Raw genomic sequence first — 12,517 nt, 5'->3', positions numbered from 1 at the left:
CACACACACACACACACACACACACACACACACACACACACACACACACACACACACAAAGGCTCATAGACACATCAGTCATGTTAAAGTGATGAAACTCAGCCCCTCTTCATGTATCTGATTTATTACTTGTTGGAAACATCTCCTACCAAATGCAGCAGACGTTTTTTTACTACTTCATGCATGACATTTTATAGAGACCAGGTTGTTTTACATGTAATAAAAACATTATGATTTATGATAAGAGTTAGAAAAGACACCTTTTAAAATCTATTTTCAAAATAACAGCTTACAATCTCGTGTGTGAAGAGGTTTAGAAATAAGTCACACTGTAAAAGTTTCTTCAATTATAACAAAAACAATAAATTCTCATGCATCTCTTAGTATAAAAGTACTTCATATATACACAATAAGTGGTTTAAGTTGAAGTTTTAGATCTGAAAATGTGGCAGTTTAAAGGGAGACAAAGAGAGAAGAGGAAAGGATCCTTCTGTTCTCTCTCTCTCACTTCATCAAGAGAAACTCACTTCATGTAAATCAACAAGTTAAAAACCTCACAAGCATCAAGATCACTTTCAAACAGGCAGATCTACCCTTCAGCATGGGATTGAAATAAAGGAGACAGCTCTGAGTGTGAAGGCTTCAGTGGTGCAGGACGCTTCACTCTAAGAGAACATCCTGAACTTGGTCCCATCCAGGGGCGAGATCATCAGCCGGGCCGAGCCGGGGGAGTGCAGAGGCCGCCAGTAGTTCCTCCAGATGACGGTGCACACTCTGAAGACCAGCAGGACGCAGGCCAACACCAGGAGGACCACTGTCAGGAGGAAGAGGAGGAGGAGGAGGAGGAGGAGGAGGAGGTGGAGGACGAGGACCAGGAAGAGGAGGGTTAGGAAGAGGTGGAGGACGAGGACCAGGAAGAGGAGGGTTAGGAAGAGGTGGAGGACGAGGACCAGGAAGAGGAGGGTTAGGAAGAGGTGGAGGACGAGGACCAGGAAGAGGAGGAGGAGGAGTAGAAGGATGGGGAGCAGGAAGAGGAAGAGGAGGGGGAGGAGGGGGAAGAGCAGGATGAGGAATAGGAAGAGGAGGAGTATAATAATGATGATAACGAGGAGGAAGAGGAGGAGAGAGAAGAGGAGGAGAAGGGAGAGGTGGAAGAGGAGTAAAATGATGATAACGAGGAGGAGGAGGATGCAAAGGAGGAGGGGTATAATGATGAGGAGGAGGAGGAAGAGGAGGAGTGAAGTAATGATGAAAATGAGGATGAGGAGGAAGAGGAGGAGTGAAGTAAAGATGAAAATGAGGAGGAGGAGGAAGAGGAGGAGAAGGAAGAGTTGGAAGAGGAGAGAGAAGAGGAGAAGGAAGAGGTGGAGGAGGAGAGAGAAGAGAAGGAGAAGGAAGAGGTGGAGGAGGAGGAAGAGGGGAGAGATGAGGAGGAGAAGGAGAAGGAGAAGGGAGAGGTGGAGGAGGAGGAAGAGGAGAGAGACGAGGAGGAGAAGGAAGAGGGGGGGGAGGAAGAGGAGAGAGACAAGGAGAAGAAGGAAGAGGGTGAGGGGGAGGAGAAAGAAGAGGAGGAGAAGTAGAAGGACGAGGGGGAAGGGGAGAAAGAGGAAGAGAAAAAGGAGGAGGAAGGAGGAGAAGGAAGAGGTGAAGGAGGAAGGGGAGTAGTCGAAAAGGAAGAGGAGGAGTATAATAATATTGATAATGATCAGGAGGAGGAGAGAGAAGAAGAGGAGGAGAAGTAGAAGGACGAGGGGCAAGGGGAGAGAGAGGAAGAGAAAAGGGAGTAGGAAGAGGAGCAGGTTGATGAAGAGTAGCAGGAGGAGGAGGAGGGGGAGCAGGAGAAGGAAAAGGAGGTGAGAGAAGAGGAGGAGAAGTAGAAGGAAAAGGGGGAAAAGGGGAGGAAGAGGAGCAGGGTGATGAAGAGTAGCAGGAGGAGGAGGAAGAGGATATAAACCATTAAAAACAGAAGGACATCACAGAAAGTCAGATATGGATGCGTTCAAAGACAGTTGTTTTTTTTTACACTCTCCATGCGAGATGAAGCCTCCATGAGTCACAGAGTGAGTTCTCTCAGAGATGAAGGTGTCTCCACGTCACAGCAGAGAGGAGCATGTGTCCATCACCTCGGTGAACTTACCCATGAAGATTGAATTAGGAGTCGGGTCATCTGGGTTGAAATGTTTCATGACGTTTCCGACCAAAGCCACGATCACCACGGGGTAGACTGTCAGGATGTTACGCACCCAGCGGTCCAGCACCCAGTTCTCCAGGATGAACCTGCACACACAGAGACCATCAGCATAAACAGCCTGGGCTCATCAGAGACTGCTCTTCTAAAGCTTGCTGAATGTCAGCAGCAGCACAGTAAGACTCGTGGAGAGCAAGTTCAAAACCAGGGCAGTGTGTGTCATCATGTTCCTCCTCCAATCAGAGCTTACCATCCCATCACCTCTCCAAACAGGATGCACAGAGAGGCCGTCGCTGCCGTGGTCTTGTCCACGCCCCACAGGTTGAGCACCAAGGAGAAGTTGATGAGGGAGGCGATGGAGGTCCACGTGGTGTAGAGAGCCAGACCGTTCTGGACCTGGATGTGTGAATACAAAGAGGAACATGGATGAGATCACTTTCTTATCAGCCAGTGAATTGATCTTTTCTCACTGCTGTAACTTCAGTCAGCGCACAGAGCTCACTGTGTTCACTGTGTTTATTTAACATGTTCATAGAGCCTCAAATCAAACAAGGTCGCCGCAGTAAACAAAACTAGAACTGCACCCTTTGAACTTGAATGCGTCTCTCCCGGTGTTATGGTTTTAAAAGGTACCCTGTAAACTGGACCTGTTAGGACCGTCAGAAATGATGGATTCAAGAGGATCATCAGAAACTAAATCCAGATACAAACTAACAAACTGTCTTCAACTTTAACTCAGGAGCAAAAATCTGACTTTACATTTAAATGAAATAATGATTTGATATTTCTCGTGATAATTATCGATAGCGACTGATATGAAATATTGTTTCGCGATAACATCATTTTCAATATCGCCCAGCCCTAACACACACACACACACACTCACGCACACTCACTCATTCATAGAGCAGGGTGTCGCCACTGGGTTTTAAGGGGGCTGGTTTAACCTGATATTTATTATGTAAGAAATATCCAACCAATCAGAAATGAAACACTGAGTCACGTGCATACATGTTCAACAAAACTACTCCACTCCTGCTCAGACCGTCTCCTGACGTCTCAGCCAGCTCCCCTCAGTGTTGTCTTAGCTGTTAGCTTGTTGGCTAATCACATACTGCCTGTAATCTGTCTGTATAGCTGTCTCTCTGCTCTTTGCACCCCTGTGCTCGTGTATCCCTGTCTGCACATCCACCATGAAGATGACAGCTTGTTGTCTTTCTTCTATTTCCCTAACTGAGGTGGATTTAGGGAAACTTTGGGACACTGTTGAGTAAGTCACGGCCGAGTGGCTAAAGCAGTCCCGCATATGCTCCGCTAATTTCCCCAGGTCCGGTCCACTAAATGTCCCCAGGACCGGTTCACTAACTTTCCCCAGGACCGGTTCCCTAACTTTCCCCAGGACCGGTTCCCTAACTTTCCCCAGGACCGGTTCACTAACTTTCCCCAGGACCGGTTCACTAACTTTCCCCAGGACCGGTTCCCCAACTTTCCCCAAGAACAGTTCACTAACTTTCCCCAGGACCAGTTCGTTAACTTTCCCCAGGACCGATTCACTAACTTTCCCCAGGACGGGTTCACTAGCTTTCCCCAGGACCAGTTCACTAACTTTCCCCAGGTCGAGTTCACTAACTTTCCCCAGGACCAGTTTGTTAACTTTCCCCAGGACCGGTCCACTAACTTTCCCCAGGACAGGTTCAATAACTTTACCCAGGACAGGTTCACTAACTTTACCCAGGACCGCTTCACTAACTTTCCCCAGGACCGGTTCCCTAACTTTCCCCAGGACCAGTTCACTAACTTTCCCCAGGACCGGTTGATTAACTTTCCCCAGGACCGGTTCACTAACTTTCCTCAGGACCGGTCCACTAACTGTCTCCAGGACCAGTTCACTAACTTTCCTCAGGACCGGTTCACTAACTTTCCTCAGGACCGGTTCACTAACTTGCCCCCAGGAGCAGTTCACTAACTTTCCCCAGGACCGGTTCGCTAACTTTTCCAGGACCGGTTCACTAACTTTCCCCAGGACCGGTTCACTAACTTTCCACAGGACCGGTTCACTAACTTTCCACAGGACCGGTTCACTAACTTTCCCCAGGTCCGGTTCCCTAACTTTCCTCAGGACCGGTTTACTAACTTTCCCCAGGACTGGTTCACTAACTTTCCCCAGGACCGGTCCACTAACTGTCTCCAGGACCAGTTAACTAACTTTTCTCAGGACCGGTTCACTAACTTTCTTCAGGACCAGTTAACTAACTTTCCCCAGGACTGGTCCACTAACTGTCTCCAGGACCAGTTCACTAACTTTCCTCAGGACCGGTTCACTAACTTTCCTCAGGACCGGTTCACTAACTTTCCCCAAACAGCTCAGAGTTTAGACAAACAGCTCCGTCTGACACCCGGAGCCGAGCTCTTCTTCGTGCACACACTTCACTTCAGCCTCCTCTGCTCCAGGCGTCCCATGGTCCTGATGCCCCGGAGACTACGGAGTGATCAAACTAATAAATAATAGAAGTCCTGATTCTGAAGTATTCTGTGACTCAGCACTCAGAGACCATTGTAAATGAATCATTTTCAGATTCTGGAGTTTTGATGTCTTTAGATTCAGAGTCAGACGACTCAAACATGCAGGCTGTGAACTCTCTCTTGACCTGTCAATCAAAGAGTTAGGCCACGCCCACACAGTCCTGAGAAATGCTCTGACCTGTAAAATAAGCTGTTTTTGAACAGAGTTTTTTTCAGAGTTGTGGATGTTTATTTTCACTCAGATTTTTTTTAAGCTTGATTACACGTTTAATTTAGATATTCTATGTGAATTTGAAATATTCCATGTACGTTTCCAGAGGCTTTAAAGTACCAGCCCTGATGACGTTGTGCAAAGGCTGGTGTCACGAGATGAGGGGCCACACACAGGTAAGGGAATATATGAAAAGATGAAATATCTTATAATTGTCTCATGTGGACGTGTGTCATACCAGCACTCTGAGACAGAACAGGTCCTTGCGGTGGTACATCTGTAACCAGAGTCCGTAGTAATCGGTGGCGTAGCAGCAGAAGAACAGGGCGCAGTGGTTGGAAATAACAACCATGATCAGAACAACAAAAGCTGCCAGCATGGCCCTGAAACACAGAGAGAGGAAGTCACATCAGCAGGGCCCATGTTTGAGCTGATATAAGTACACATCTCAAAGACGCATTATACATTTACTCAACCTGCTTCAAGTATGGATGGTTAGAACTAAATATCATTAAAGGAACAGAGTTCTTAGAAAAGAGGGGGGCTGCATCAAAGCCACCACTGATGGAACAAAGGGGAGCAGGTCCGCCTCAAAATCTGACATTTATACTCAGTTTGAAGATTCCACTTTTCCACAGGAAACCTGATTTATTTATACCCACCATCATTCAGATGCTGTGTTATTGCTTAGTCCTGTTAGGGTTTCATTCTCACAGTTCATGAAAGTAATAAGTAGAAGTTGTAGACGTACTCTCTGTCCCACAGCACCAGCCAGATCATGTTCAGCACCATGTTGCACAGCCAGCAGACATAGAAGGCGTAGGGCAGCAGACTCTGAGCCCAGGATCTATTCATGGAGAGACAGATATCATTTCATGCTGTTCTGACTCCAATCAGAAAGGTTCAATCTGCAGGAGAGTGTGTGTTCAGTGTGAGCTCACCCTCTGCACACGTATGACGTCAGGTACAACACCATCAGGGTCAGCCAGGTGTAGATAACGCCCCAGATGGAGAAGGTCCAGCCGGCTGGAGTGATGTTGGTCTCATGGCGAGCTGACACATTTCCTGTAGTATAGTGGAAGGGACCTGGGAGAACACACACACACACACACACACACACACACACACACACACACACACACACACACACACACACACACACACACACACACACACACACACACACACACACACACACACACACACACACACACACAGAGTGACGTTTAGTGGGTGTGGTCTGTGTGATGGATCTCTGAAGGCCTGGTGACTTCTTGTAAACTAAGCAGGGAGCTGGCTCTGGGCTCCGGGCATTGTTGAAACAGGAAGAGAGAAACAGAATAACCGCTGCCTCAGGCTTGTGGGGACATTATCTGCTGTTGGTTATAATGTTATTTAATGGGATGAAAAAAGAAGACCACAAAAAAGTGCAGCATGTGGACAGAGCTGTTTTTAGAAAGCAGCTCTCTACAGGAGCCAGAACGACATCAGGGATAAAACATACCCTAGTTTTATTTCTCTTGGTGTGCGTGCTGTTACGACTGTGGTCGTAATTTGTGTATATTTTTATGTTTATTGAGAGTGTGTCTGTTGGATGTTGCTGTCTCTCTTGCCCTTTGCAGGTGCGCTCATTATTCAGGGCGGGATGTCATTGGACATCAGCTTGGCAGATGATAGCCTGGGTCAGAGGTCTTGCCCCTATATGTACTGAGCGGTGACGTCACCGCGGGACACAGGTTTCCAAGCTCCCTCTGCTTCCAACCAGCCATGTTACCCTGAAAGTCCTTTGTTCCATCCGAGGGCTTGCGCCCTGGTTCACAGCAAGCGTGTTGGAAGCGTAGCCCCAGCTCAGAGCAGGCAGGATCAGCTGGGTCCAACATAGAGAGAACCACATACAAACTACAGGTTACAGAGCCTTTCTGTGGTTACATTTCTGCTCATTTGGAGAGTATTCCATTGCTTCTGTGCTTGAGTGTGCTGCATTACTATAGAGTTTTGTTTTTGTAGGTTTAGATGAGTTTAATAATAATAATTTGGTTCTATTTTGTTGCCCTGTTACCTTCTGATACAGTGATCATCTTAAAGTCCTGTTACCTTCTGACACATTGATCATCTTAAAGTCCTGTTACCTTCTGACACAGTGATCATCTTAAAGTCCTGTTACCTTCTGACACAGTGATCATCTTAAAGTCCTGTTACCTTCTGACACATTGATCATCTTAAAGTCCTGTTACCTTCTGACACAGTGATCATCTTAAAGTCCTGTTACCTTCTGACACAGTGATCATCTTAAAGTCCTGTTACCCTCTGACACAGTGATCATCTTAAAGTCCTGTTACCCTCTGACTCTGTGATCATCTTAAAGTCCTGTTACCTTCTGACACAGTGATCATCTTAAAGTCCTGTTACCTTCTGACACAGTGATCATCTTAAAGTCCTGTTACCTTCTGACACAGTGATCATCTTAAAGTCCTGTTACCTTCTGACACAGTGATCATCTTGAAGTCCTGTTACCTTCTGACACAGTGATCATCTTGAAGTCCTGTCACGTTTTATTTTGAAATTGGCTGATGTTGCATGCGATCGTCATACCTGACTTCCTGCCCAGGTCGTTCTTTTCTGAGCATATTGACGTGTGCTGGGCGCGGGCTCTGTCGAAAACAGTGACTGGAGGTTTTTTATCACGCAGCTGTGTTAAACACTCGATTCTTATTGGTCAGGACTCCCAAGCAACGGTCTGTTATCTCTCAGTAGAACACAGTAAAAAAAGAAACATGATTCAAACAGCGGGGAGTAGAGAGGAGACGTTCGAGATGGAAAAACTGTCAGCTACCAAGAGAGATCTACAAAATCCAAGATGGAGCATGAAGTAAACACTTGAGTGAGCTCCTCTTGAGACGTGTTTACTTTGAAGTGAGTGCTAACAGATGAGTTTGTTCATTTGACCCCTCCTGTCTCGGTCTTGCCTAACCTGTCAGGGCTTGTGACCTTTGTTTTTATGTCTCTACAGAATGTTCCCTAACACAGTGAAGGTGGTTGATTAGTAATACTTACTAAGGGGAGCAGTGTTATTACGTCAGTCAAGAGCAACATGTGCCTCTGAGCAGGCATTACTAATCAAATGTTTAATCTGTTCAATCAAACGATTACATCAAAACTCAGCATTACATTTTTACTGAACTGATTTTACAACTTCAATTCCACAAGTTTGGATTATGTGTTAAATGTTGAAAACACACTGCATTAAAAACAGACATGACTCTGTCATGGAAGTCACTGCATTAAAAACAGACATGACTCTGTAGTGGAAGTCACTACATTAAACACAGACATGACTCTGTAGTGGAAGTCACTGCATTAAAAACAGACATGACTCTGTAGTGGAAGTCACTGCATTAAAAACAGACATGACTCTGTAGTGGAAGTCACTGCATTAAAAACAGACATGACTCTGTAGTGGAAGTCACTGCATTAAAAACAGACATGACTCTGTAGTGGAAGTCACTGCATTATAAACAGACATGACTCTGTAGTGGAAGTCTGCATTAAAAACAGACATGAATCTGTAGTGGAAGTCACTGCATTAAGGACAGACATGACTCTGTAGTGGAAGTCACTGCATTGAAAACACATGACTCTGTAGTGGAAGTCACTGCATTAAAAACAGACATGACTCTGTAGTGGAAGTCACTGCATTAAAAACAGACATGACTCTGTAGTGGAAGTCACTGCATTAAAAACAGACATGACTCTGTAGTGGAAGTCACTGCATTAAAAACAGACATGACTCTGTAGTGGAAGTCACTGCATTAAAAACAGACATGACTCTGCAGTGGAAGTCACTGCATTAAAAACAGACAAGACTCTATAGTGGAAGTCACTGCATTAAAAAGAGACATGACTCTGTAGTGGAAGTCACTGCATTAAGGACAGACATGACTCTGTAGTGGAAGTCACTGCATTAAAAACAGACATGACTCTGTAGTGGAAATCACTGCATTAAACACAGACATGACACTAGTGGAAGTCACTGCATTAAAAACAGACATGACTCTGTAGTGGAAGTCACTGCATTAAAAACAGACATGACTCTGTAGTGGAAGTCACTGCATTAAAAACAGACATGACTTTGTAGTGGAAGTCACTGCATTAAAAACAGACATGACTCTGTAGTGGAAGTCACTGCATTAAAAACAGACATGACTCTGTAGTGGATATCACTGCATTAAACACAGACATGACTCTGTAGTGGAAGTCACTGCATTAAACACAGACATGACTCTGCAGTGGAAGTCACTGCATTAAAAACAGACAAGACTCTATAGTGGAAGTCACTGCATTAAAAAGAGACATGACTCTGTAGTGGAAGTCACTGCATTAAGGACAGACATGACTCTGTAGTGGAAGTCACTGCATTAAAAACAGACATGACTCTGTAGTGGAAATCACTGCATTAAACACAGACATGACACTAGTGGAAGTCACTGCATTAAAAACAGACATGACTCTGTAGTGGAAGTCACTGCATTAAAAACAGACATGACTCTGTAGTGGAAGTCACTGCATTAAAAACAGACATGACTTTGTAGTGGAAGTCACTGCATTAAAAACAGACATGACTCTGTAGTGGAAGTCACTGCATTAAAAACAGACATGACTCTGTAGTGGATATCACTGCATTAAACACAGACATGACTCTGTAGTGGAAGTCACTGCATTAAACACAGACATGACTCTGTAGTGGAAGTCACTGCATTAAAAACAGACATGACTCTGTAGTGGAAGTAACTGCATTAAAAACAGACATGACTGTAGTGGATATCACTGCATTAAACACAGACATGACTCTGTAGTGGAAGTCACTGCATTAAAAACAGACATGACTCTGTATTGGAACTCACTGCATTAAAAACAGACATGACTCTGTAGTGGAAGTAACTGCATTAAAAACAGACATGACTGTAGTGGATATCACTGCATTAAAAACAGACATGACTCTGTAGTGGAAGTCACTGCATTAAAAACAGACATGACTCTGTAGTGGAAGTCACTGCATTAAACACAGACATGACTCTGTAGTGGAAGTCACTGCATTAAAAACAGACATGACTCTGTAGTGGAAGTCACTGCATTAAACACAGACATGACTCTGTAGTGGAAGTCACTGCATTAAAAACAGACATGACTCTGCAGTGGAAGTCACTGCATTAAAAACAGACATGACTGTAGTGGAAGACACTGCATTAAAAACAGACATGACTCTGTAGTTGAAGTCACTGCATTAAAAACAGACATGACTCTGTAGTGGAAGTCACTGCATTAAAAACAGACATGACTCTGTAGTGGAAGTCACTGCATTAAAAACTGACATGACTCTGTAGTGGAAGTCACTGCATTAAAAACAGACATGAGTTGTTAATTTGAAACCATGTTTAAACTCTCTTCATCCTACAGTTTTATGAGAACAGACTGATCCAAACTCCAGTCAGTAAAACAAGCCGTGTAAGATTTGAATGCTTCTCTTTCTGCAGACAAACTTAGAATCATTAAATCAGACTTTTAATTATCATGGTAATATCTCTGAGTAATAGTTTGTGTTTGATTAAGGTTAAGGATTCTGTTCTCGGTCATAGAGCGTCTGGAAAAAAGGGGAAATAAATATAGACTTGTACAAAAAAAGAAGGAGTAACGTGACTTTAAATGTGACTCATCACCGCAGACTCCCAGAAAGGAAAGTTTCTCATCACTCTGGGAAACATAAAGTTGGATGTTTACGCCACACCCTGGGATGAAGCATTTTCTTTCTTTAAACGACAGACACTCCTTTAAGTCTTATTTTAGTCCTTCTTTATCTCTTCAATGCTTTTGGCTGCAGATAGTTACAACACAAATACAATCATTATAAAACAGATGTTGCAGCTGTTTCAAAGTTTGGAGAAGCAGTTTATTTAATAACAGTGAAAACATCTCTGAAAGGTTGAAAGTAGACTGGACATCACTGGAGGCAGAGGGGAGTTAGAAAATGTGTTTTTTCATGTTTTAAACTGATTTATTCTGATTTCTAACCATGAGCACACTTCTGTTTCTCCTGATCATTGAGTCTCCTCTTATAAAAGCCAGCTCTGCTACCTCAAGCTGAGGATGTCATTATTATCTGTCCACTTATAATAATTAAAAACCAGAGGATCCCTCCTGGTGCTCAGACGCGCTCTGTCATGGAAATAACGCCTCATTCTTACATGTAACAAACGGGAACCACATGATGCGTTCAGGCGCACTCTATAGAATGGGAGTCTCCCAGAGCTGTTTCATAACACGTGAACACAAAGTTGTGTAAGTTCAGATAACTCTTCTGTTAGTTGAGACATTGTTACATATAGACCTACTCACATGAAACAGAGAGACTTAAACCTTATCTCTAACGGGGAACATAAAGCGTGTATTTGAACTCACCTTTGCCCGTTCCAGCCAAAGCGTTAATAACCAACACGATCACAAAGACCAGGGTACACAGGGTGATCAGGAGGATCCGGGGCACGCTGTTCGCCTTCATGTTGTAGAGATAGTAGTCGGTCTCTGCTCGGTGTGTTTGTCCTGAAGCTGTGCTGCTGGGAGCCGTCTGTCACCGTCAGGGCGGAGACACAAACACAAACACGTTTACTGAGTGATGCGTTCACGTGCCCTGTGTAAACGCCCACGGCTCCGGAGCAAACTCGATCTGCTACAGACAGAGGAGCGTTTTAAAGTGGGAAGGTGTGTTTTGATCCAACTCCACAGTCAAAGGCAGTGAAAGCGCATTTCATCACTGTCACGGCAGGTTTTCTGATTTTAGGGAGGTCTGTGAAGCCCTCATAAAGCAGGGGTTCCCAAAGTGGGGGTCGGGATCCCCTGGGCGGTCAGAGACATTAACGGTCGAGATGGTTTTATTTTATTTTGAAAGTAATCTAACATTTTGTGTATTGTATGGGCCACTGTTTGTAAAGTTGTGCACACTGAAAATAACAGCAACACTTCTCCACATTTAGCTCCAAAACATCATAAAAACTTTTATCACACAGCATATTGTTTGGATATCTGAACACTTTATGAAGATTTTATTTTGGTACTTCTGCTAGGCAGCAGTGTGAATTTCTAGCGGGCACTGTTGGTACCAAAATAAAAGCTTCATAAAGTGATACAGATATCCAAACCATAGTCTGTCAGAACTGACTCCTATGGGTTTCTAGCTGGACTGCCTGCTGTAAAAATGTTTTAAAGGCAGTTTTGGAGTCCACTAAGGGATTTCACAACGCTCAGAATCAGAACTGACCCAGTCTATGGGACAGACAAGATAAGTTGCTATTGCTAAGTCTGTATCGCTTTATGAGGCTTTTATTTTGGTATTTTCGATAGGCAGCACTGTGAATTTACATAAGAGCTAAATATTTAGGATCACAAAGCAACATTTAACATTTAGATTTAACATTAAGATTTAAATTTTAGATTTGACGTTTATATTTAACATTTAATATTTAGATTTAAAATGTAACATTTAGATTTTCGATTCAAAATGTAGATTTAGATTTAACATTTAGATTTAACATTTAATATTTAGA

At 43.9% G+C, this 12,517-nt stretch overlaps 1 protein-coding gene across 1 annotated transcript; it reads right to left on the bottom strand.

The window, feature by feature from the left end:
* Window positions 1–108: 108 nt before the first annotated feature.
* Window positions 109–11,807, bottom strand: LOC117827043. The gene is made up of 7 exons (XM_034703494.1): window positions 11,376–11,807; window positions 5,864–6,008; window positions 5,674–5,769; window positions 5,161–5,305; window positions 2,439–2,584; window positions 2,138–2,277; window positions 109–814 (listed from the first exon to the last, which is right to left on the bottom strand). Exons 1-7 carry the CDS (start codon window positions 11,473–11,475, stop codon window positions 666–668), a joined length of 921 nt encoding a protein of 306 aa, XP_034559385.1. The 5' UTR covers window positions 11,476–11,807; the 3' UTR covers window positions 109–665.
* Between the last annotated feature and the right edge of the window lie 710 nt (window positions 11,808–12,517).

This window comes from Notolabrus celidotus, chromosome 15 (assembly GCF_009762535.1).
Source record: "Notolabrus celidotus isolate fNotCel1 chromosome 15, fNotCel1.pri, whole genome shotgun sequence".
NCBI classification, from domain to species: Eukaryota; Metazoa; Chordata; class Actinopteri; order Labriformes; family Labridae; genus Notolabrus; species Notolabrus celidotus.
The sequence above is the reverse complement of the archived record's forward strand: the minus strand, read 5'-3'. Positions and strand labels throughout refer to the sequence as shown.